Source organism: Falco peregrinus, chromosome 1 (assembly GCF_023634155.1).
Source record: "Falco peregrinus isolate bFalPer1 chromosome 1, bFalPer1.pri, whole genome shotgun sequence".
NCBI classification, from domain to species: Eukaryota; Metazoa; Chordata; class Aves; order Falconiformes; family Falconidae; genus Falco; species Falco peregrinus.
This window is the reverse complement of record NC_073721.1, coordinates 107,840,986-107,868,094: the sequence shown is the minus strand read 5'-3', so window position 1 is coordinate 107,868,094 and position 27,109 is coordinate 107,840,986. Positions and strand designations below refer to the sequence as shown.

The following is a 27,109-nucleotide window of genomic DNA, read 5'->3' as shown; positions in this document are numbered from 1 at the left end:
GTATTCCCTTAAACCAATGATCGGCTAAAGGGTGTTAATAAATAACATGGTTATTACTTGCTTTTTGATGCTGTATTATTTTATTCACTTCCACCAGCTCCTTTTCGTCCCTGAGATGCTTTGAGTGTATATAAACTAGAGATAACACACGGATACACACTTGGCGATTTTAAGAGAAGTCTGGAGTCACAGTTTTCCTTTTTCTTTGTCCATTTTTGAAGGCAAATACAGAAATGCCCATTCATATTTAAGACCCTTTTTGCAATACAAAAGGCATGTCATTTTGCTTTTAGGCCAAATCCAAACCTGTTGGAAGTCTAAATCTCTTTCACTGTTTCATTTTTTCTCTAAATTGCCCAATAGTTCCTTTTGAATAAGTAAGCCTAGTGGAAGAAACACTTGCTAGTGAATTTGTAAGATAATACAGCTGGCTTTTCACCTCGTAACACTCCTCAGCTTGTGACGCACTGTACTGCGCTCCTACTGACTCAACACTCTTGCTATAACAGAAGACACCCAACTACAGACAACAAAGGAACTGAAAATACAAAGCTTCTTTAGAAACCTATCCCTTACCTTTGCCATCAGATGGTATAATAACTTCCCTGCTACTAGGCAGGATTATTTTGCTCCAGAAGCCTTTCGAGTACGGGTACCTCTCAAACCCCAAGGCCGTACTATGTTGCTCAGCTTTTTGTTACAGGAGAGGAACATAAAGCAATAAAGGGAGTTCATGCATACATTCGTATCTGCAGTACCCTACAAGATTTTTTCCTTTAACTATGGACTGGAATATTCCTTTGCAGGATGCTCCTGACTTCTTTTTCTCTTTGCTTCTCAGCTCAGACAGATGACTGCAGGGTAAACATCTGACGGCCAGCCCAGGTCTCTCTTCAACCGCTTTGTGACATTCAGATCAGGGAGAGCAGGGTGACAACACACCGAACACATTCCAAGGCAACTGAGGTCCTCCTATAAGTGAGGAGGATGACCTAAACGTAGAATGACACACAGTGTCAGGAAGCAAAGAATTTTAGCTATCAGAGAGTTTAAAACACAGAAAAAAACCAGCTGATCCCATAAGGACCTGACCTATGCCATCAGTGCCAGATCCTTTTTGTCTGAATAACCTGGCCCAGAATCTTGCAACCTGGTATTTTACCATACATACTCATCATGACAGAAGAAACATCTCACAAGGCTTTCAAGATTAAATGTACATCTTGAAAGAAATAAAAAACTATTAGGCTGACATTTCAAGGCATAGGAAGTAATTTTAACATAATCTCTCTTAATGCCAATGCCTTGCAAATTGTTTGAATCAATCAAGACATCTAACTTAATCTGCTCAAAATGAAAATGACTGAGGCTTGAATCTCTTCTTACTCAATCAAAACAGTATCAGGATGGATTTATGCTAATTTTAACTTGGGTGAATAAATCAAAGGGAATTTAGGCTCCAATTCATTTATCTAAACAGAAACCAGTAGGAAGAAGTATTAAAATGCCATAAACATCACTGAATACGATCAGTCTAAAAAATATTTTTAAAATAAATGTTATTATTAACATAGAAGTTTCATTTTCCCTAGGCTATCTTAGACAAGCCTGTCCTGTATACCTTGAATATACAGATTTCCATGGACACTTTCAATGTACAACCATACCGCTAAGATGCATACTGTGTAAATTTGAACAGCAAGCTCCAGTGCAAGCTCACCATACAGAAGAGGTTCCGAGGTAGATAAACATCATCATCCTACAGAAATGCCAAAAAGATTCATTTCTCTACTTTAACAACTTTTTCAATAAGAATAACACATTTCATCCTTTGAAAGATTTAACTTCACAGTAATTGGAATAGTGACCAGAAAGGAAATTATTGTGTGCTTAGCCCAAGAATCCTCAAAGAACAACAGAATGCGTCAAAAGTTTTAATTGTAATGACTTTGATACAGAAGCCATGTAAGTGACAGAGCCCTTCTATTGACTGTTAGAACAGTAATACACAAATGATTGTCTTCAGGCCCCAGTACCTAAACAATACTGGAATTAAAAAAAAAACAACCAAACTAGCTGATTTCCAGCTGGACAAGGAAGAGGAATATAGAGCTGCATTCATGCGTTTTATGGGAAAGATTGCATAGCTGGTTTAGAAAGAAAATGTCTTTTCATGTCCTTAGTAGTTCTGTGCTTCTTTAACTTCTTCATGAGTTACAGATGATCATATTCTTCCATTCAACATTATCAGCCCATAGAATAAGTAAAATGCAGGACCCTCTTTGAGAATAAAGACACAATTTTAACGTTTGTCTTGGGAAGAAATGAATCATGTATGCAGTTACCATATACAAAAGGCAAGTATTTCAAGTTTCATAAGGACATGACAATCCATGAAATACTGGTTGAAGGTAAGCACCAAACCCAGCAACTGCCATTTCAGTGACTGAAAAGCAAACCTGGGATGTGGTTGTCTTCAACATTGGGAGCTTGATCTCGACTGCGGTTCTTTCACCTAAGGCGATCTCCATGCAAGATCCCCAGCCGTACAACACAGTGATAGAGGCATCTCATTATTTAAGGCCCGTGCTCTCTTTCAAGTACTCTTGCAGAAGTCACCAGAGCTAATCTTTTTGTCAATCTTTCTTTTTTTTTGCGCTTTTAAGAGCAGTATTAAATATTCATAAATATAAAAACTATGTAGAAATACCTTTAATAATACTCTGATGCTACCTGTTTAAAAAAAGAGAAAGAAAAGAAAACCCACCACCCACCACCCAACCATCTTTGCCAGAGTGCTTGGCCAGCAGTGAAGATACAAGTGCGACTATTCCAAATCTCCTGTAGATTACACGATGCTTCTGTCTCTTTGTGGAGCAGAACAATTCCCGCATTCCCGCCGAATTCTGAGAAGCCATAAGTAGAGGGCAAAAGCCTCCAGAGTGCCTGAGATTCAGAAAGGCTGGACTGGCAAGTCATTTCTGGTAACACTGGCTCATAGAAACATCTTCAGATTCTTATGTGGAAAGTACTGCAATGGAAAGGAAAAGATTAAGAGCTATAAACACATCTGTCATTACGCACAACATCCAACTGCAAGTACAAAAAGGAAGGTGCAGTGTCATGTATCTGCATCTCTTCTCGCGCGCTCTCAGGGAGAATTGAAACATTCCAGGAGAAATTTCCATCGTCTGAAAATGTCCACTCAGGGGGCCAAGCTCGGCATTGCGTTAAATCAAGTATAAACTGACCCATTAACTGGATACACAGCAGAGCTAAATGTTTCCCAGTGGTGCTTTGCTACGGCACAGCATTTGGGTTTCTGAACAAGGCAAATTAGGCAGATAAAGTTGCTGTTTCTCTTGCTGGGAACAAGAAATCCTGACTGTTACCTTCTTTCTACTTGCACTGTGATGGGGTGAGCAGCATGCCTTACTACTGCTACTGGTTTTCAAAACAACTCCTGAGCATCATCTTAACAGGACAAGCAAAGACATCGTAAGGAAGGCATGCTGAAAGCTCTGGGTAGCAATCTCTGCCCAGTGTCGTGGCAGTATAAACTCTACGTTTTTTTCTTTCTTGACTGAAATCAGAAGGGAATATGATGTATTTTTGTATGCATATACTGTAAATTTGATGCCTACACTGAAAGAAAACTTCAGAGGTTTGGAGTGTTTGAGAGGCTGAAGAGTTCTGGATGTACAGTTTTGGGATTTTGTTATACAAAAAGAATGCTCTACCTTAATCACTGCTATTTGATTTGAACCAGGAATTCACTTGAAGGAAGCTCTGTGGTACATATTTAGAGGAGATTAAAATTTTATACTCAGGGTGGTACCTAGGAACGTTGTATCTAGGAATTTATTCAGTCTGGACGGCACTGGAAAGTATGTTGTATAGCAGTCTGGCATACCAGCCTAAGTACTGTGAAAGAAAGTGCACCAGCACTAAGGTTTCAGAAAAAAACCCCACAACTATAAATATCCTCACAACTCAAGAGATGTCTAGAGCTCCGTAGTAATACAAATTCTTGAAAGTTTAAGCCCCACATAGACAACATCTAGGAGAAAAAAAATACACAGCATTGTATGTGAAAACATTTTTGGCATGGCTCCTTAAAAAAAAAAATCCATTGACGTACACTTCCCTGGAAAGGTACTGATCAGAAATATTTTTATTTCTATCTGAGTGTCATTTTGGCCTCTGGAGATTGAGCTTTTTACTAAGAAGCAGCTGAAATATTCCATGAAAAATACCGACAGAAATGATTCCCTTCCACTGTTTTCTTGCTAAGCACCTCTTGCCAGTTTGTCACTAGCTCTAATTTTAGTCCTTAAGAACTGGATAATCTGCGCATTGGACAGGTCTTATGAGGTGCACATTCCCTGCGAGGGAGCTTCTGTGGCTTCAGCCGCCAGTGGGACTGGAGCCGGACACCCACCGCTGCACAGGTGAAGGCCCCCAGAGGGTTCAAAAATCCTGCATTGCCACTGACACCTTCTTGTTCAGTCTGTTGTTTCTCTGTCCAGCTCTGGCAGCTCCCAGGCATTACTAATGCCATACTCTTCACAAACTCCATTTCAAATCCTTGTAGTATGCTTCACCCTCAGGCATTCAAATAAGCTTAAACTTCCAGGATGATTTATAAAACAATTTCCTGTGGAAAACGTAACCAGTCTTGTAGAACAGAACATTTAGCTAGTGCCAGTTCAGACTGCTAATACTTCCATTAAACTACAAGCAGCTTCATAATGACAGCAATTTTGAGTGAAATAAACCCACTGGGATCAAATTTTCTGAACCAGCAGCTGTCATTATCATTTACAGCTTACTCAAGCTTCCGGGATAACAGCCAAAAATGCATGTATCTTCTTCCCTGCTCAACGATTAGCAGTGTTTTCTTCTGGTCTGAAAAAAATTCCTCAGCCACAGCAGCGCAAATCAAGCAACAGACTTTACTGCATCTTCATTTGCTTGACAGCGGCACGGAGCTCGCGAAGGCTGGCTGTAGAGATCAAACCTGCACGGGGCCAGGAAGGAAAGGTCTGAGAAACAAGTGATGAGATAAGGAAAATCAGTCAACGTACAGTGGATACACTTCAGCTCATGCCAAGTCAAAACCTGGATCGTGGTGCCGAAATCACTGCCTGCTGTACATATGCTAAGTATGCCCGACAGTATGACAGCCTAAAAAAGCCTGACGTACTGAGCTGCGTGAGAAAAGCGCTTCAAGAACGGAGTGCGCATTGCTGTGGGGTCTGCTCTTCAAGCATCTTCACAAACGGGGTAAAGGAAGTATTCCTTTTCATAATTTCATACTTCATTTTAGTGATGATAGTTCCTACTATAAAAAGTCATCAATGTTAGAAGTCAGGCAAGCAGAGATCACCTCCTCAGGCAACGGCAGAGCCAAGGATACAACCTGACTGCCTCGCATCCTAAGCTTCTTACTCCTGTGATGTGAAGAAGTTGCTTTTGGTGGGGGGCAAAGGCAAAGAAGAGTGTAAGAAACACTTCACTGCACATAAAAATACTCTGGAGTCTGGCAAGTTAACACCTTCACGAGGATGAGACAGCAGGTGCCAGGATGGGGTTCAGGGATCAGACACGCAGACACGCTGGTGGCCCACAGCCTCCCGGCAAAGCCCGACAGCGGCACCCACCCGGCAGCTCCAACTACTCCTGGCAATCCCTGCTGGAACGGCCACTGCTCTGCCACCCGCCTGTCTCATTTTCGCAGCTGCTGAGCAGCTGGAGGTGTAAATCACTAGGCACTTAGGCTGACCTGAATTTAAAGCCCAGAATGCATTCAACTGAGCACAAAAAGCAGAGACGCGCAAGGCCAAATGAATTTCTGACTGTCTCCGGACACTGATGGGTGGGTATTTCTTCCATGCATCTGCTGGAGATTTCAAAAGGGACAATTTCATTTAGATGAAAATATGTTTTCACGTAGAGGAATTATAGAGGACTGTACGAGAAGTTTATTTGTAAAAAGGTTGTGATGATTGTTAAATACCTAAGGTATGAAATGTTAAAAAGGAAAAGAAAATAGAAAAAAAAGGGGGGAATTGTAGAGGAATGAAGCTGGGTTAATTACCATTGATAACATACAGCTGTGGGCTGGCTTCAGGGGCTGTGGGTTGGCCAATGTGGTTAAGGTGCAGCTATGGCTGGTTCCTGTGAAGTAGTTAAATAGCTCTAAGGGGTATGGACGAGGAGCAGCCAAGAGAGATTGAGAAGAAGCACTGGGAGGAGAGAGAGCGCGCCCTGGATGAGGAGAGACAAGGAGAAGGCAGCAGAGGGACTGGCATGAAGAGTATGAAGAAACAGTATGAACAGTAGATGGACCTTTAAGACCTTGTGGGAGGTGGGTGGCTGTGCCAGGGCAAGGCATGCTAACTACTTACTGAAGTTAACCTGGTATGTGATGGTAAAAGACCTTGTTGCAGCTGGCTAGTTCTGAGAGAGCTGCAACATTTTAGTATCTTTTTACAATATCAGGAAGATAGTTCAGGTGGCACACAGGGTGGATGATCTGCTATTCAGACACTCGCTGTGCTTTGCACGGTCCGTGTGACACTACACAGTGACAGTGCCCAGCTGGACTGCAAACAGCCTGCGGTCCTTGCTGTGGAGGAGCACTACAGCTGAAGGCACAGAGGAGAGGAAAACAAGAGGCCTGGAATTGAGCTGGAGATAAATTCAGAAAGATAAAAGAAATCACTGTTTTAATAAATGAATCTGTAATGTGTTCAAGACTGCTACAGAGTAACTGAACTTGGTGAATAAGAACTGGGTTTTTTGTGGGGAGGGATCAGCTGCTGGAGTTGCACTCTTGTCCTGTGTCACAGGTTCTGCCACACGATAGCATATGTTGGCTGCTATCATAGAGCACTGGCTTAGTTGTGGTCCCCAGTTGGATCTTGGTGTACTTACTGTGGCCATAAAATTCAACGGATCTCGTTACAAAAGTCTAATCGCTACCTCAGTTTAGAATGTAACATTTACACAGCATTTAAAAGATGAAAGTAAGCGGCTCAGGTATTAATGATGTCAGTCTGTGATGCGGTGCATGCAGAAAAATATGACAAAGAATGACCTCAAAAAAATAAAAAACATTTACAGGCAAAACTAACAGTAAACTGCAATAAGGACGAGTTACCCAGTCTCTCACAACCTTGTCAGCTTTCCCTGCAGCTGTTACCTGGCTGAACCAGAAACTAACCCAGAGAAATTGCAAGTTCTCTTCTCGGCTCTGAGACTTCTTCCACTTACACTCTCATTTTGCAATACAGCTTTGAAGGTTAAAAACATGTTGCTGAGTTAACAGCCAGAGGCTCAGAATCACTGTTTCAGCTGGAAAGAAACCCCTTTTTTAGGTGATGTCACACCAGGAGCTCCTCAACCTGAGGACTTCAGAGCCGAATCCTGTGCCCCAGCTAATCTTCTGGACCTGAAAGGAGGGGGAAATTACCACTGCCCTTGATGCCAGGGATGGAAAAAATCTGCCTTAAATATACACATTGCCATCTTGATCATCGAGGAGACATCTCGGTAAGATGCGTTCACCATGCCACAAACATATCAAAGTATGTGTGTTTAAACTGAGCAACTGGATGATCAGTGTTCCAACACTTCATAGCCTGGGGCTCTGAGATGATCGGTATAGTCAGTGATCCCTCCCTCTCTTTTCTCTTTACCTGATCTGGAACAAGCTCTGTACTTTTCACCTCACCCCTCTTTTTGCCCATCTTCTCGCCCTGGTGAGTATCCAGCACCCGGGTCTTTCCACTCCTTTCCTCAGCTTCCCAAAACATGACCAACTTGGAAAAGAAAAATAATTACGACAGCCATTCCAATGGCTACAGTGGCAAATACTCCTCTCTGCTACATTCTCAGGAAATGAGTGGATGGCAGAGCATCCTCCGCTTGGACCTCTCAGTCAGCAGTTTGTGAGCCTCTGCAACACGGCAGTAAAGCCAGCCAGGGCAGGGGAAGGTGCGACACCACAGCTGCTGCTGAGCCTGCATGTCTCCCTCCAGCTCCTCACCTGCCAGACCTGCTCTCCACCTGAAGACCACTTGCACATAACCTGCTCTCTATCAGACCTGTAGGTACAGTCCAGCCTTTTGATCGATTCCAGGCAACTCTACCTGACCCCAGCAGCTTCTATACAGGTAACAGTAGAAAGAAAACATTTTCTTAGCTGGAAATATATGTAAACAAAATATCAGAATACCTACTCAGCTAAGCCTCATTAGAATGATGATACGTATCTTGTTCTAAAAGTTTCCATTGATACACGTGATTAATCAAGGAATGCCTGATACGTTTCTAATGTATAAAAGACATTCACATAAACCTGTAGCACATCCTCTCAAGATGCTGATGTTTCTCAGGGTCAACAGGAATCACGTCCTCATGCATTACTGCAGGATCATTTTGTTAATGCCTTTCCTCAGAAATTTCATTTATGAAAGAAACAAACGGTTCTGCGTTCTGCAGACACTTAAAACTCTTTAAGCTCCATTAGCATTAAGATTATCAGTTCAAATTTTGATCTATCTTAATTCTATCCTAATGTTTAGCCTTATTTCCTATGAAAATACAGTTTATTCAATCAGTCTGAGCTTTGCTAATCCCCTCCAGTAACTTCTGAATCCTTTGGCAGAATCCAAAACCACCTGACTGAGAGATGATTACGTTTCTGCCAATTCCCGCAAACAGGCAGCTGTGTAAAAACGAGTCTAAGTGTTTCACTTCATAGATAGACGCAAAATAATTCTGCACGTTTCCAGACATCAGAAAATCTACACTGATGAACCAGTCTTTGTGCCTTAACTGCAGCAAAAAATTGAAACTAAACTCCTTCCCAGATATCAGCCAACTAACCAGGAGACATAAGTCTGCAGAAACTAGAATTTACTAATTCCAACATTCCCAAAACGACTTACAATCGTACTGTACCATCCAGACAATAGTTGAATTATCTGTCTTCCCAGATGTTAGAATTTACGTAATCAATTATCACCAGACAAGCAGCAACACTACCAACTTAACAAAAATATGGATGAACAAAGATTATAAAAAAACTTTTTCAGGTTATCAAGCATTTACTATTAGACACAGTTAACTCAGACCACTGAAATTCCAGGAGGAATTGGACCCAGGTTTTAGCTTCAGCCTACTCTGCCAGTGGATTTAAGATTGAAATTTGAACTCCTCCCAGTCTGGCAGTATTATATTTTGCTGGCTGATCCACTGTCATTTCTTAAAGAAGACCTATCCTTGTATTACTAAAGTAACAGCCTTAAATATAAGTCTATGTAGAATGTTTTATTTATGTGTAAAAATAAAAAGTCATTGTCCTTTTCAAAAGGTCTCTTTAAATATGAAACATGCCAGAAAAACTGTCTTAGATAGCTGGGTTTTATCTACAGATTATTAGAAACTCAGCAACAAAATTTAAAAATATCAGTTATAAAAAAACCCCACCCAGATAAACACCGGATCAAAGAAAGACTGTTGTAATTAATGATTCTAATTGATTTTCTGCCACCAGCATGAACTGTACCACTGTAATAACCTCTGGCTCTTACCTTCCCAACACAAAAGACCAATGTATTTCCACATATATTTGTAATTTATACATGATTTTTACACACATACCTATTCAGACACCATGGATCCTTGCTATAAGCTTAAGAACAATATGAATTTGAGCTTATAATAGAACAAAGTAGTTTCCTGAAGAAAGAACACAAACAAACAGGGGGAAAAAGGAGATAATTAAGAGCATTGAGCTCTGAGTCTTCAGGTTAGGAGAGAACTAGAATATGCTCTAGAAAAGTGCACAGAGCTAGGGTAAGAAGTCATCCTCCAGTCAGCTCCCTGGTGAAGTATCAAAGTCTAACATTTTATTATGTAGCGTAATTATGTAACATGTATTACGCTACACAGTGATATCCTAACAAAAAAAACCAACAACAACAACAACAAAAAAACAACAAACTGAAAAATATGCAAGAGACTATCTTTTTCTTAAAACAATACCTGAGAAAGTCCGGTGCTTTGGAAATCATGTTTTCAAAATCTGCAAATCCTAGTTTCCCATCACCATCCATGTCAGCTTCTTCTATCACCTTCTCACACACCAGAGTGATTTCTTCTGCTGTTAGCTCTTCTCGGGTCAGCTTATTGAGGGTTTTTTCCAAGTCTGATTTACAAATGAAGTTATCTGTGTTAAAATCTAAACAATAAAAGAACCAAAGAAAAGATCACCAACAACTCTCATATTCCTTTACTTCAAACAAAAAGGCACACAAAAGCGCAGTACCGTAGATCTTAAAGGCATAGATTGCTTTCAGCTCTCTGGGAGCCATTTCACTGAGCACAGAGAACATATCCACAAAATCGTTGAAGCTGAGGCTCCCCTCTCCATCTTCTGAGAAAGACTCCACAATCCTTTCCTTGAAGGGATTCTCCTGTGAAAAACAGATACATCTTAATTTTAGTATTTGGAAGATCAAAACACCTGCCAACTCCCTGTTAATGAGCATTTAATTCCATGGTTAGCTCTCTGAAGACAACTTTTTTTTTTCCTTCCAAAAATGCACCTAAAAAGTCACATTTACAGGCATCAGCAGACTGTGCTGCTGCACAGCCCCACTTCTCGCCCCGAGCGTCTCAGCTCCGCTCTGAGCCATGCTCTCTGCACTGGTGCTCATCGCGTTTCTCCGGTGTGGAATACGCGCTTCATAATGTCAGAGCAAAGGTACTGAGAGTGTGAAGAGGGTAAAGGCACTGAGAGCGTGAAGAGCACTTGCCCGTAACGGGTTCCTGGCAAGGGGTCGGAGGGCCACAGCTCCCACATCAAGAAGCTAACGCACACCAGCAGGGGGTGGCAGGAGGGGAAGGAAACAGGAACCCCATGGTGGCAAGCCAGCAAAACAAACGGGACCTTTATGCCTTCTGCTGGCACCTGACTGAAGGCTGGAGGAAGAATGAAACCACTTCAAAAAGTATCTGCATTTCACACCTGATTGATGTGGAACTATCAATTGAACCATGTCTGTTCAATAGGGCTGCAGAGTCACATCCCAGTAGAAACTTGTAGAAAAGTCTTCCATTTTCACTCCAATACACGTCCGTGCCCAGCCTCGGGTTGAACTGACTACAAATGCCAGAGTTTTAACTGAAATTTCATCTCCAGAGGAGATGGTCCCAAGACCCTTTTCTAGCACCCTTCCAACGCAGCTGCTGTCAAGGCTACTCTGAGTAACACAACAGTCTAAAACCATAAACGCACAAGCAAGCATAAGTAAAGCTGCTTTACGACACTGAAGTCCAAAACAAACATCTTCAGAGTAACAAGACAACATCTTTCCATCAACTATACAAACCCCTAAGATTAATTTGTAGCTGTGTCTATAAAACTGGGAAAATCAATTCAGTTCAGTTGAATACAAATAAAACACACAGACATCATTTGGGCTGTGAGCAGCATCTCATGGAAGCTGTTCTACAGATCTTATCAAAGCCAAGACACCAATTAACGTGTTGATCAGCAACATGGACAGTGGGATCGAGCGCACCCTCAGCAAATTTGCCAACCCCACCAAGCTGTGTGGTTCGGCTGACACGCTGGAGGCAAGGGATGACACCCAGAGGGGCCTGGACAGGCTTGAGAGGTGGGTCAACGCGCATCCCATAAAGTTCAACAAGGCCAAGTGCCAGGTCCTGCATGTGGGTCGGGACAATCCCAAGCACAAACACAGGCTGGGCAGACAATGGATGAGAGCAGCCTGAGGAGAAAAGACTTGGGGGTGCTGGTGTCCCTGCCCATGGGGGGAGTTGGGACTAGATCTTTAAGGTCCCTTCCCACCCAAACCATTCTATGATGCTATGATCTCCTATAAATGTAAACAACTTTCATGGTAGCGTATAGTTCATGATTTTTAATATGCATGCATAATTTTATTTAACTTTAAAAGAAGCAGCGTTGTGAAAGCTCAGACTTCAATCATATATCCATTTAATTTCTTTTTTTCTGTAAGTTCAATTAGCTAACGGGTATTCATAAACCATCCAATCATTTCACATTACTTTTCATAAAACAGCTGTATTTGAGAGGTAAATGATCAGAAAAAAATCTTATTTTTCAGTTTACTTGAATTCTTTCTTGATAACCCACACATGGAACAGATGCACCTCCAGAACACATTTTCTGCACACCTGTGGAGACTAAAAAAGTACAAGCAGCATGGACAAAGCAGAGTTACATGAATAGATTGACATTTTGTATTAATGTAGTAAATAAATGTAATGTAGTAAAGTAATCATCTTAAAGGAGCATGAAGTACCTTACAAAAGTATTGGGCTGCTTATGCAGCTGCCTCTGAAGTGAAACTCAACAACTGCTAAATAGTGTGCAGTAGCTTACAACAAAAGCTGAAGATAAAGATGTTCAACTGAAATCACACGGAGAACTTGGAAGCGTAATGAAATTTGTCACCCACACAGAGATAACATTTAAGATACATTTTTTTATAGTCGCAAATAATTAAAAACTTTCAAGGATTCTTGTTAAAAGACAAGCATAACATACGCAAGCTTAAGTTCTCTAAGAGAAATGGGAGGTGTGACTGTGCATGTGGACATTTCGAAGAACATGCAGTTCTGGGGAGCAGCCTGCCTTCCTTCTCCAGGTGACCGGTCATGGCGTGGACTCACGCCACAGGATGACCCTTTGCCGCGTCCAGTTCCAGGACACAAGTACAGAGAAGTGGCCAGCCATTTGTGGGGTACAGGGCACGGACTGACCAGGCCTGTACCGCACCTACACCTATTTGTCAAGTCACGTCACCCAGCAAATCTAAGAACAAGTCTCTGTGAACATCCCAGCTGGAACTTTGAGGTACTTTTTCACAGAGGCTATACTGGCCATTCACACCCTCCAAGAGCATACCTGATCCTGGCAGAAGGTTTCTACTTAATGATACCAAAGCATTCAGGATACATCAGCTATCTAATGAGATGTCTCTGCGTCTTGCTGTTTGCATTCTAGGACTACTTCTGTGGTAGAAAATAGCTGGAGCCTGGCAGAAGGCAAATACCCATCTACTGACAAACCATGTAAGCATGCGTGTCGATCTTCTGAGGATGGCTGAGGTCTGAGAAGCAGGCATTGGAAGCGTAATTCCATGAGACAATCAAGATTCAAAATTCACCGCTGAATGCCAAGATTTCTCCAGCCTTTCTGCCTCAGATGACAGCCAGGAATCAGGCTGTTTTAATGGATAGGTGAAGTAGGGACCACAGGGCCGTCAGCTCAAATGACAGCCCATTAAAGCAGTCAATACTAAATTCAAATTGTCCTGCAGGATTCAATGACTGAAGTAATTCCACAGTTAAGGAGCATGCCTACAGATGTCAAAGGGAAGGAGATTAACGAGCTCACTGTGCTCTGAGCTGAATACTTCAGGCTGAGATCACTGCTCACATGAAGAAAAAAACAGCCCAAGGAAAAAATTAAAAAAGAGATTAAATAGTGTAGAAAAGAGGGATTCCTGAAAATAAAAAGACAACAGCCTCAAAAAAACAGCAGGGTCACATCTCTCAAAGAGTCTCAGAGTGAAAAACAACACCTCAGAATTAGCCAGATGGCTGAGAGAAAATAATTGTAAAAGGATCCGTAACGATCGCTCACATCATGTACACGATATGTAGAGGAGGTATAGCAGGTGTGCATCTGAGAGTACTGCTGAGGCCGAAGTATCTGACTTGAGTGCTTGATAGACCTGTTTGTGCTGTGAATATACAGACAGACAGACAAGGGGAACGATTCTATTGTTTCAAATTGTCAGTTTACTGATAAGCCAAAGTAAGTTTCACTGGGGCTGAAACACATGCAAAAGGCCCGCTCTCTTCCTAAAGGCACATTAAAAATTAGTGTCTTTGTTGAATGTTTAATATTAGAGAATGCTAATCATCAGAATGGATGAGAAAAGATGTTAGAAAAAAGTACCTTTTCTATTTCTAAAATACTATATTGCTTTCTTTAGAAAAAACCTCATCGGAACCATGTGTCATGGTAACAGTTGTAAACTGACATCTTAGAGGCAGCATTGGGTAACGAACAGGGAATACACAGATGCAAATATCCCTATCAGCAGTGAATATCAAACCCAGGACTTTCTGCATGAGAAATGCTAGGCGTGATCTCCTGGACTGAATAAACATATTGCAGTTGCATAAGATGAGCTGTCTATTTGGCATGTCAGAGATCTTGAAAACACAAATGAATTAACAATGAATTAAATGGACCTAAGCATACTTCTTAAATAACTCTTTGCCAAATGGATCTCTAAAACCTAAATGAAAAATAAAATCTTTCCTCATATTGATTTCTTTCCTTTAACTTTCTCATATTATGTGTCTTCAGGCAGTATATCTGTGGCTTACACAATGGAAAGTATTAGCTTACCTTCAGAGATACTTTTCACATCCTTTCTGTAATTTCATTACCTCTACTCCAAAGAGCACAGATTAGGGTTCCATCATATTTAAAGGAAAAGCCATGGGGGAAGGGAGTAAAGGGGGAAATTATACCTTTCCTTCCTAGGTTGTTTTCCCTTAAGCACTAATCGTTTAAAAAATGTATCTTTTTAAAACTAGAAACTTGCACTTGTCTTGTTAAAAAGCTTTTACTGCCCTGTCACAACAAAAAGGAGAGGGGAGATAGAAACCATGAAGAATTGTTACAACTAAAACTCTGCTGTTTTGCAGATTGATGTAGCGGTTTGAGAGAATCCTCCTAAATGTGCCATCCATCTTTTTAACGATCACTTCTTCTACTCAGATGATTGTGTTTCTGTAGAGTTTTTGAGTGTCACATAGCATCTATTCCGACATACAGACCTAGAACACCACAGAATAAACCATAACCATTAGTTTTCTAAGAAACTATTCTAAAGTTTATTCCTAAGAACGCGGCTAAATCTTACCAAGCCACTTGTTCTTTTCCCCTGCCCTGTAGTTCCCCTCACAGGCTCTAGGAAAGCCCCGCACTGACCTTCTGCCCTCTCCATTCTGGAGATGAATGGATTTAATGCACTGCACCCTATTTTCACAAGCAGACTGCATTGTGGAAATAGGAGGTTGCAAGTAAAGGTGTAAGATAGGCCAAGATAACTAAGCCAGAGATGCTGGACAGTCATTACAAAATGCTTCTCAGTTTTATATCCACAGAAACACGATGAGCAGTTTCTCTGTTGTACTTGAACCCAAGTCCCCACTGACAATAGGGAGGATATTTACACGCACAAAGCAGCCTGCTTTGCAGACTACTGAAAGCCAGAATTCCTTTCAATGCTTTAATCAGGACTTGTTCAGAACTGATCAGAAGCAAATCTTTCTCAAATTTTCAGGAATTATTCCTAAAAAATCAGAAATTAACTCTTACCAGCCAAACTTTAATATAAAAATGGCTAAACTGTTCATTACCACACCTCCACAGGAGAGACTGGTGCTTTGGAAGGGAAGCATGAAGTGTCCCTGGAGCAGAGAAAAGCACATTTCTTTGTTGGCTTTAGGTTTATTTTTTGCTTTTCTTCTTAAAATCGATTTTTTTTTCATGTGTAGATATTACATTCACATCATTAAAATTCTCTGCAGTGCCTACAGGGTACTGATTAAGAAAACCCTGCACAAACCCAGGTGAAGATACAGCTTAAAAAAAAAAAAAATAATCACATCATTCTGTCAGAATGCAGAAACGTTAAGACAGTCCAGCAGTAAGCTTAGCTCTCTACTGAAGGCTGCACTACGGTCACAACAGCCAAATAACAGATGATTCCAGTTGCATATGGAATTGCTTAAGTATTACAGAACATAACAGTGTATCATGGGAACATACGGTATTTTAACAAAAACTGGTTCACTAATGATAGCAGGAAACTGCAGATGATATGGGTAAAGCCCATAAGCAGGTACAGCACTGGAGGTCACGGAGGGAAAATGGCCCTCGCCTACTGCACTTGCAGGGCACGTGGTTGAGACACACAATTAAAAAGGGGCTCCAGAGCAGCAAGAAGAGAGGTCTGAAAGGGGTAACATATCCACCCAGTCCTAAGGAGGAACACCAGGATGCAGAGACAAGGAAGCTGGGACGAGCCGCAGGTGAAGCGTGGCCAGAGCAGGGGGGGTGGGAGCAGCATCAGCCTGCCCGCTCGGCGCCACTGCCTGCTGCACGGAGAACTCTGGAGACTCACTGAAGCCGCTTCCAAAATTCCATCCTGTTACCACTGCAGGATGTGTTTTCATTCTATTTTGAAGCGAGTCAACATGCATTCCTGTATAAACTTACGAAAAATGGGGTGCAGGCATCGGTTCCGAACATACGACAGAGCCCCAGTGCCCCACGTGCCCTCCCGCGCCCTGGAGCAACTCCCGGGCCTGCGGCTGTCCTGTCCCGGTGGCGCGTGGAGCCATGAGCTGCCCCACTCGCTGCCGCGGCTGGTGACCAGGCCTGCGAGTGTCAACCCAGTCACCGCACCAGCCAGAAGAAGAAAGCCGCCAGCTCCAAAGGGAGTGGAATGAAATGGGTTCCCCTCCAGGAAGGCCTTTGGCGACCAGCTCCTGCCAGGGGACCGCTCTGCACCACCATGACCAGAGACCGGCCACAAGCTGCTCTGAGAGCCCTGACAGCCAGGGACGTGTGTGTCACAGAGAGGGTGGCCGCCTGCCGCCTCTACAGACCATACACCAGCTCTGCCACCGGGCAACATCCCCACATCCAGCTCTCTGAAAAGGACAGGGATAACGGGAGCAAAATCAGTTTTGTTTTGAAAAGAAATCACTTTTGCTTTCTACGTGGCTTCATACCAAACAGCTCATACCACTGCCACAATTTCACAGTATTAATTGCTGCACTCATGGGCACCCACATGCTCTGAATTTCCAAGGCTGCTGCCCGTGTAACCAAGTTTGTCAAAATTAAGAGAGCAGAGACTGCAGTGGAACAGATGGAGCAAAGCAACTCTGTTACTTTGCTGTAACGGTAGACCTAATCAACTGAAAGTATCTACCCTGTCTTTATTTATTTACTTCTTGTCCTGACTTTCAACTTTTAAGAACCCCGAGTCAGTGAATAATTCATTACCAATTAAAGTGAGTGCGCGTCCGTGGCGGAGGCACCCGGCCCCTCGGCCAGACTAGCAGTGCTTTGGTACAGGCTGCAGAGGGGGCGCAGGCCCGAGGGGCAGTGGGCCCAGGAGTGCCCCGGGGAGCCCCCAGGCCGCAGGGGGACATGGCGGCCATCGGCGCATACGAGCCCGGGGCACCCATCGTGCCATCAACACACCAACAGCCAGCAGCTTTTCCAAAACTCATGTATCGAGGCACAAAGAGACGGGTGCAGGGAGTCCCACACACACCTTCCCATCACGCCATCTGACCAGCCGCAAACTGCTCCACCCACAGACAGAGCAGCCTGAGCGCCTTCTGCCAGCAACCCCTGCATGGTGGCCACCTCCCCTGCAGCCAGGACACCTCTCACGGTTGCTCCTCAAGGCAGAGACACCTTCTACCAGTGACAGGTCTTTGGACCAGCCCAGCTTGAGTTGTCCCCAAACTGCAACTGGACTACGTGCAGGTGACCCTCCCCTGGCACTGGGACACTGCTCACCATTGGAGATTCCTCACCCGAGACGCATTCCTTACCCAAGGCAGAGAGACTTCTTATTCACAACGGATCCTCAGAAAGCAAACGAGAGCATGCTGAATTAATACTGCTGAAACTTTACTTAATATTATTACAAACTTTGCATATATAAACCTTTAGACATAAACCGTTGACCAAACCTGGGATGAAGGCTGATACAGCCACAGCCAGACCCTCCCTAGGAGCTCAGAAAGAAAGCAGGCCGTTCCAAACCTCGTGACTCAACGGGAGGGTCTTCCTCACTGTTTGTGTTCCCGGTCTCTGCATAGATCGTTCTAGCTCGACTCTAACTCAAATCTCCTTTGTGTGCTTCCTCCATGTAGTAAGTAACAGGGTGAACCCTGCCATCAAGCTCCGTTAAGTTGCACTTTTACAACGTCACATTAAAACCACTTTCGCCAATTCCTTTGACTGTGATTCTTTAAGTGATCTAAATCACTCATCCGTCACAAACTGGCACAGTCAGCAGGATCCTAGATCAGGATCCACGACAAATTGGCACAGTTGGCAGGGTGGCAAGTAATATCACTGATTACTTACGGAAGCATGAAATAAGTCCAGAATTCTCAGAAGAACGGGCTCATGATAACTGGTATGCCTGGCAAGCTATGGACAAACAGCCAAAGGTCGCCAGGCTTTTATAAAGGATCACAGATCCCATTATAGCAGAACAGGGTTTTGCTGAACTTACCATAACCTATGCCAAACTGGCCCTGACAGACCCAGGAGACCTTTGCTGTTCAGCTGAACTGCATCGTAAAAGTCAGAACAAAGATACTCTGAGTGGAAAAAGGGACTTTTGTCTTTAGTCCAAGCAGTTAAACAAGTTGAGGCACTAAGGGATCACCACAGAAAAACCCCACCAAGGCTTGTCTTGTTTTCCTTTTCCAGGAATGACACCGAGGAATGACAGCAGCCCATACTCCCTGGAGATTGGGTTAACCATCGAAGGACTGCTTATCCTCCTGGCAGGAGCAATCACCGCCAGCAGGAACCCAGTCCAGTTCACACAGCAACAGGCTCGACCCACAGGGCACAGACCCTCACTCCTTTTATTTATGCTAATCAATATGGCAGCTATAGTATGTTCCACACCACACGTATCTCAGTTGTGGCTGCAATCTGCTGGAACAGCAGTTATAAGGGAAGGCGATGAGGGCATCTTGCCCCCTGAGATTCAAAAGGTAACCTGGGATTACACAACTAAATTTGCAAGGGAATGGCAGCCCTGGTGGCATCTAGTTCACTCCACTGATAACCCCACGGACAGTAAAGCCACAGCTTTTGTTCTGACAATACGCAATGCTTCGGTACCTACCACATATGCAGGCACTGCCTGGGATTCAGCCACCCGGGACTGCACTCCACCTGTTTGGACACACAATATGGGCCCAACAAAACATGAATAATTGGCAAACTATTGATGCTAACGCATGCGTTAGACGGGAACAACAGGGAGGTATTTGTGAAAGTAATACCACTAAGGCCTAAGACATTTGTCTTGACACCGAACAAAATGTTTGTCATTTTGAAATACGTCCTGATGAAACCCCTGAAACTCACCTGTATATGTTGCATATGGGTGTGTTTGCATGAGAACCCTTTGTGAGTCAATTTTTACAGATAACACCACTGTAGAAACGTAATCACTCAAATACCCGTATTCATAATTTTACCTGTCACAACACACCAATTGCTACAATTTAACTACATATCATATCAAGATTTACTGCCTACCTCCATTGGGATGAACCTTACATGGGTAAGAAAACTGTTGCAACATGATGACCTGCATCAACTGCTAAAATGAATTTGCAACAATGGCTAAAGACCCCTGACCACCGTCCCATCATGAAGCAGAGATACACCACGTCCTGGAAAGAGTGAAAAAGGATGGAGAACATCACTGGGGAGATACGTTACCCAGATGGTCACCAACAGCAACAGGAATTTTGAATCTAATGTTTCATCCAATTGTGATTTTATTAGCTCTAACAATATTACACTTATTACTTATAATAGTTTTATACGTAAAGGTTTGGGACACAACAAAGAAAAGACTCCTTGTTCATCACAAGGAACACCCCAATAATGTAATTAATAGTAATATTTTATACTAAAAGCTATTTGCTTACTGTAGATCTGCAAGTAACACCATCAAATCTTTTTTTTTGCTTTGAAACACAAAAATCCTGGCTCAAAACATTAACGTGTGAGGTAAAGGTCTTTCTTTATAATAGCAGAATCTAATTTAGAAAAGTGCATTATTGATTCTGTCCATTTGTCAGAATCTGCAGTGATATTGACCTCAACATTGCCAGTAACTAGAAATGTAATGTGTATATGAAAAAAGCCAGGTGCATTGAAATTATCACTAATTTCATTAGAATTCAATAGACATCAGTTCATTTATTTCTATTTTAAGATTTAGATGTTGGCTTTGTCTTCACCTTGATGAAAATTTACTGAAGGAAAAAAGCACCAGAATTATGTATTTAGCAGCCTGGTCAAACCGCAAAGGTTAAAAGGTATTTTTTGGTACGAGCTAGAGTTACTACCTAGATTGCTTGGAAAATGAACTCTAGGGGAAACACTCTCTTCCCCCTCCCCACCATCTGCACGGGTAACCACAAAAGGCTCCATGACCAAGACTGACCCTCGTTTATAACTGAGATCCTGGGTGGCATTTTAACATCTCCTAGTGTCAACGTTTTGAAAGAGTTATGGAGTAAGATCTAGCCTCCTCTAACTGGTATTTCACTGGAAATGAACTCACTAGTTATTGAAAGCACTTCCTCTGTGAACTGCTAGAATTCCTGAAATAAAATGAGTGGTTTGACAGCAGTATTTCTAAGGATCTTCCACAGCCTTGTGAGACCTGGGAGAAGATAGATGACAATCAACTTTACTTATGGAAGTCTATTATCATTACCACCTAACTTTGCTAAGGTAATGAGATGTGCTCCTGTATCTCAAAATCTAATCACGGTCCAGTATAAAAATTCTGGTTTATATCTCAGCTTAAGCACCAGGCTGCCTTGTAAATACAGTAGTAGCCTCCCATCTCTAAAGTTTTTGTACAATAAGCTGTTCCTTAATGTGCTCCCGAGTGTTCAACCCTGTATCACTGAAGCCAAAAAGAACCTGTGTGATTATCACTTCGTGCTTTCTTTTCTGAACTTTGCCTTGATTTTTCACAAAGCAGCTATCGGCCATCTGGCAGTTAAACTCCACAGAGCCACATAACTGAGCCTGAGAATTTCATACTGCACTATCAAGATTCTAGAGATGACAACATAAAACTTAGGGAATACCAATGGTCCACACCAGAAGTGCCAGCCAGTACAAGCACCTAAGATGCTACAGTGATGAATGAGTTGCATACATGTTAGAGAGAAATAAAGCTACTTACAGTAATGGATGAATGAATCAAAACCCCTGGAGGATGATACATTTTATCACCAAGATAAGAATTCCGTATTTATGCACAAGCAAAAATAGTGGATAGTTGAAAACAGAATACTTAAAGATGCTCCCACGTACTTAGGCTTTGTGAAGCCCATGCTGTTTCATCCTGCTAGCTACTAAAAAAGCTAATTGGTTTATTTTATTATTTTATATTCATGTATGTAAGACCGTTAGCAATTTTTAGTGTATTGTTGTCTATACAACACTAATGTGCATTTTTATTTACAGCTGTCCAACCGACATGACAGCACTTCAGTAAGCCAGGCAAATATTCCTATTTCAAGATCAAGAATGTTCTTGCTTTCAGACTAGCTGCTCAGCTTCACATGACCGGTTCCAGGTAACTGCTAAGAGCAGGTCCTTTGAGTAAATCACCTCAGACAAATCTCACTGGGGCATTAAGAATAAATCCAATGGATCTAGGGATTGCTACTAAGGGACACACACACCCTGCCCCCCAACTATAATATGGGAACTGTCATAATCATCAGTCCATCCAGCCCACCAGCCTAACTCTAACTGGAACCAGTAGCAGATAAGGCAAACATAAAAACAAACAAACAAACAAACAAACAAAAAACGGTGATATGGCCATCCTTCCTATAGTATATTCTGAGATCAATGCAATGAGCATTTTGGGGGCTTTAAGTTAGATATTACATCCAGTTCATAAAAATGAGTAGCAATCTGTGGAATTCTGCTCTATAAAAGTACCTAAATAATTTTGGAAGGCTAATGCTGTCTTTGCCAAAATGTCTTGTGGCAACAAGTTCCTCAATACATTCACATGTTATGTCAGCTGTCTGTAATGCCATGCAATACTTCCTTGTCCTTGTGAAAAGTAGTGCATAATTGTTCTCTATTCACCTGTTGGTATCATTCATCCCATCCCACAATCTCATGGGCAGGACAAAGATGATCTAGAGCAAGTGTTCCAAGTCCCAACTTCTTGCTCTGGTGAGTAATTTAACACTATACTGCAGAATTCAGCCTAAGGGCCTGATAAGGGCTGCTCATGCCAACAACTCGCAGGCTACTGACTTTGATGCCTAATTATGACTTAAATCTAATTTTAGATAAATCTGATTTGAAATCTTTGTTTCTGTCTCCAAACTGGACTCAATTTGAGGTTAACTAAAATGCAAGGCATTTTTGCAAAGTATTATTATTTTTGCTGTTGCCTAATTTCCTTATTTGCATAATAATAAAAATGATACAAACATTTGTTTTCTACAAAACTTACATGAAATACTTATAATATACCTGAATGGTTAACCTATATTAAGATATTTTAAGCAATTGGTGAACTGGAAAAAAACCCCAACTTTTCAGCAAGATCTTTATTTTAAAGTTCCATTAATACTTCCCCAGATGTACTTTTTTCATTATTAAGTATACAGGCCCATAATTTAGGCTCTTTTATAAACACATAATGTTGTTGAAAAATAATGTTTTCTTCAAAGCTGCTGATACTAGAAGCTCACATATAAACACACCCTGAATTCCACCACTGTTGTAGCCTGTTCCTACATCACACTGCGTAACACACCGGGCAACGATGAGAAGAATGGTTTTGTTACACTACAGTACCTGCATGATTTATTAAACGTCATTCATTTTATTTGAGGTGAGGTAGGAAGGTCAACTTTGCAAGCTGTGGAGCAGGGAATTACACTTACACCCATGGCACTCAAGGACACATGCTGGGCATGGCTGATGTGAAGCTAACCTGGAGCTGGATTCTAATTAGGGGTGGGTTATGCAGCTTCAGGAGTTTGAAGGGCGAGTAGCTTTCACCAGCTGATGAAAGAACCATTTTGAAAGCTCTATTAAAAACTCATCGCACATCACAGGTTTCCATTCTGTCACTATTTCGAGCCACAGTGAGGTATATATTAATTCTATTCCTATACTATGGAATATTGGTAAGGAAGGTCATTAGCAAAACAGCCCTGCCAAAATCCTTAACTATTGATAAGTCAAATAACTCAATGTAGATGTGCTACATTGATGACAGTGCCATTTATGGCTTTTAGGATAGAATTAATGCTGTCTATAGTTTTCCTGGCATTATTTTATTTATAAAATTTTAAAATTTACAATGTCTTTACTTTTTATGTGTAACTTTGGAATTAAAGCTAGCCACACCATCATATACTTTATTACAAGGCCAACCCATCATTAGAAAGAGTATAAACATATACTAGGATTTTGCTGAGTAATTCCTTGCTCAGTGTGGAAAAGAATCCTAAATTATTTCTCAGTTATTCAGAAACCCGAATTTCTAAGCTGTACATAGGTATCTGGTAAACCAGAGTCATAAGTGAAGGATGAAAATTTTTCAATGGCCATCTATTAAATTAAATGCTCATATGTGTTTAATCTCTAATGTTTCCATTTATGTGAAATGCTGGTCAAACACTTTTTAATGAACATTCTTTAGAGTGAAGTATGCTCCTCGTTCAATAAATGGTATTGTTGCAGAACCAAACATGCAGTAAGTGTGGTAATAAAGGAACAAGCTCTGTGAACTTCAACCTGAAGACTAATTAAAATGTCTTTCACTGTGTTGACTTAACCTCCTCCAAACCGAATTTCTAAAGCATTGCTTACGCTTGTACGCTTTTCCCCCAAATAATCAATGTCTTACAACATTAAGGAAGAATTTCTAAATCTTTCAAGTGAAGTGGAAGGCCACCAATTAGAAGGTTTTTATGGCATTGCTCTTAATACTTCATGCACAGTGAACAAATAGTTGTTTCTACATGATAGTAATTTGAAGATGTCAACTAATTTGCAGACATGATAAAAATAGACCACGGGACCAATGACAACATAACTGAATTAACTGTTTGAAAAATAAATGCTAAAAATCCTGTTAAAACCATATTCACTTGTTGAACTGGTAATAAAAACAAATAACGTCTCAATTATTTTTGTACTGGTTGCTTTATGCTACTGCTTCTCTCATTTCTAGTTACATGGACTGTCTCTCCACTTCCTGTCACGCAATGACTCCATGAGACATGGAAACTCCTGGTAATTAAGAAACCCAGTATTTACTGTGCTCTTGCAGCTGAGAAAAAAGGGGGAAACTTACTTTTGATCAGCAACGTTCTGCACACCTCAGGCAAATTTTCTATCCACGCACTGAGACAAGAACTTCTGATTTCTAACCGGCCCTTCACACAGAGATCCCACCGGCTTCTAAGGGATCAATGTATACCAAGTGGAAAGATTGCTGAATGTAAGTTTTGTTCCTGCTCATTTCCTTTCACACCTATCTCAGCTGTCTCTGCAAGACAGGCACCCACCCCACCTAAACACTTTCCAGTTTCTGGGGCTGGTTTTGCCCTTGACCAGGAACAGGAAGGGGAAGACCTCAGCATGGCACATTGCTTCAGGATATCAAAATCACTTGGCAAAACCTCTGGCAGTTGAGCTACATAATTTAAGATACAGTTTGTAAGCAGTCAGAATTGATACCTTTAGCTCAGGCATGTTTATTATAAGCTGCATAGGTAGTTTAACATCTGGGTCCTTTGTATAGTCCATGGGCACAACGTTTGGTGCCATTTCATGGTATCGGCCATGCAACCTGTAAACAAGCAGAAAAAAACAGCCAATAACCAATTTTAAACAACCAATTCCATTCATACAGCAATCAGACACAAATTTGTCTTGCAGCTCTAATTCTTAGTATTTTTAGCACACAGGTCCAAGCCCACCAAATCCCCATATTTTTAGAGGAAAAAAGAAAAGAAAAAAAAAAAAAAAGGCTTTGATGCAGTACCCAGCATAACTGCTGCTAACACCCACGCGTAACTCGAGGCGCATAACTCAGTAGCGTTTCAGGCTGCCTGTAGTAACATTTCAGCACCATACGCAGGCCTGGATCAAGGCACTAACACTGTGAGCACATCCCAGGATCACATCCCAGGGGAGACTATTGGGCGATCTGCACCACGCCAGAAAGTTGTCGTTGAACAACAGCTCAGAGAATTTAAAAGTCAAATATGCAACTATGATGCTACAGGCAACGATATCCTTGGGTGACACCACTTCTGAATTTAAAAAGCCCTTTTCCTCTCCGTGACTCACTAGCATTGGGATTTAGCCTTACAATCCTAGCGCTGGCTGACACTAGCGCACAGACCATGCCCACTCCATTCCAGTTCACGCAGCTTTGTTTCATTCTTGGCGCAGCTTATTCATCAAACCAGGGTGTTTTAAAGGCAATGCACAAGTGTTTCCCTGAGAGATGCAAACGTTCATAAACCGAGTTTGACCCTCTAAGGCTCGCTTACCATGCGGACAATATCACGTCACAGTTTTGTAAGGGAGCTGGGAAAGGAAGAGTCAAAGCCCGTGACACACATCAATGTTTCTAGAAGTTTAGAAGCTGAGTACCAGTAAATTGTAAAAACTGTCTGAGTCTCCTGCACAACCTAGGCAAAGACTGCATAAATGTTTCTGCCACGTTACTTCCAATCATTAATTGAATTAACACGTGCTAATCCCACCCTTTGTTTGCTGTCTCCAGATATTCTAGTGAATGAGCGCAAAAGCAGAGCCCGAAAGCCAAGAGAAAACAGCCGGATGTAACGAAAACATCAACTTCAGCAGGGTGTAACTCTTCAAACTATCTCAGCGCATTTATTCTCACTAGGGTGGCTCGCTCAAATTAGGAGTGGAAGCGTTTCAAGTAAAACGGGTATTCAATCCAAACTCACCAAAGGATCTCAAATTTTGAGCTCTTAAACCACAGACAGACATTCCCTGGTATGTAAAACATTACCTGCTTAGAATTAATTCATATACTGGGGAGATTTAATTCTGCTGATTTTCTAATTGTACTGGTTGTAGTGATTATGTCGTTCTAGCGGACAAGTATACAGAATCCCAAGACTCTGTCAAATAATAGCACAAAAAGGCTGGAGAGGGAACACCTGTATCCCAGTGCTCAAAGATCAGTCAGAGATCAATGGATCCAGCATGAACGTGGGACCCACCAGCCCTCTGCGTGTGTTAAAGGAATAGGAAGGAAGTGTAGGTAGCTGCTGTCCACAGAAAACTTAGAAAATGTCATGTACTACAAAATGTAACTTTTATCATACGTGAAAATTTTGTTTCACGCCTAATCCTTCATCTGCATAGGGCAGAACGTGGTCATTTTACCACATCTTAGGTACTAACACAAAGCAGTCTGGTGTCTCATTAGGTCACATGTACTATTTACATATATTGAAAAGCTGTACGTATTTTTTGGTGACGTTTTCATTTTAACAAAACAGTCCTGCCTGCTCAGTAGGCATACTAATGATTACAAGGAGAGGTTAAGAGGTTTTAAACAGTGGAACAGGAACCACGCAGCAATGCAGCCTCCCCAGCCCCTCCGCCTTGCCAGCTGCAGCTTCAGCCCCAGCAGCCCCACAGCTATTCCAAGTTCATGTGGGGAAGGAATTTCAAAAACCAGGAGAAAATAATCTACAGGCACCTCTCCGGCCATCATTATGATGTGTCACAAAGAATACATGAAATGGAACACAGACACATGTTTTGTCTGGATCTTAGGAAACTAATGTCTTTACACCCTGCAGCAGTATTGTTGTGCCATACAGGAAATTAAATATCCACTGACTGAAGCATATTTCGGCTGCTTACCACAGCTCACCCTGACATCTCATAAATGCTCTGTCATTTAAGATGGAACAGCCATTTCCCACTCCAGTAACTGATTTCTGTCATAAACAGCAGCTACAAAGATGCCCCTAAATGCAACAGAAAAAAAAAAGCTTAAAAGCACTTAAAGGAAAGCAAACCTTTGCAACCAAATATCCATCTAAGGATTTTTTTTTTTTTTTAAAGCTACATACTGAAATGGTATTCTAGTCTTCATCAAAATAAAGCAATGCA

At 41.8% G+C, this 27,109-nt stretch overlaps 1 protein-coding gene across 1 annotated transcript in view; it reads right to left on the bottom strand.

Annotated features, from left to right (window-relative positions):
• Positions 1 to 1,920: 1,920 nt before the first annotated feature.
• Positions 1,921 to 27,109, bottom strand: part of CIB2 (calcium and integrin binding family member 2) — a 49,744-nt gene continuing 24,555 nt past the window's right edge. The window contains exons 3-6 of the mRNA XM_005240734.3: positions 24,680 to 24,791; positions 10,340 to 10,487; positions 10,057 to 10,252; positions 1,921 to 3,031 (exon numbers count right to left, since the gene is read on the bottom strand). Of these exons, the coding sequence (XP_005240791.1) occupies positions 3,010 to 3,031; positions 10,057 to 10,252; positions 10,340 to 10,487; positions 24,680 to 24,791 (478 nt within the window). The 3' untranslated portion in view covers positions 1,921 to 3,009. The remainder of the gene's footprint in view (positions 3,032 to 10,056; positions 10,253 to 10,339; positions 10,488 to 24,679; positions 24,792 to 27,109) is intronic.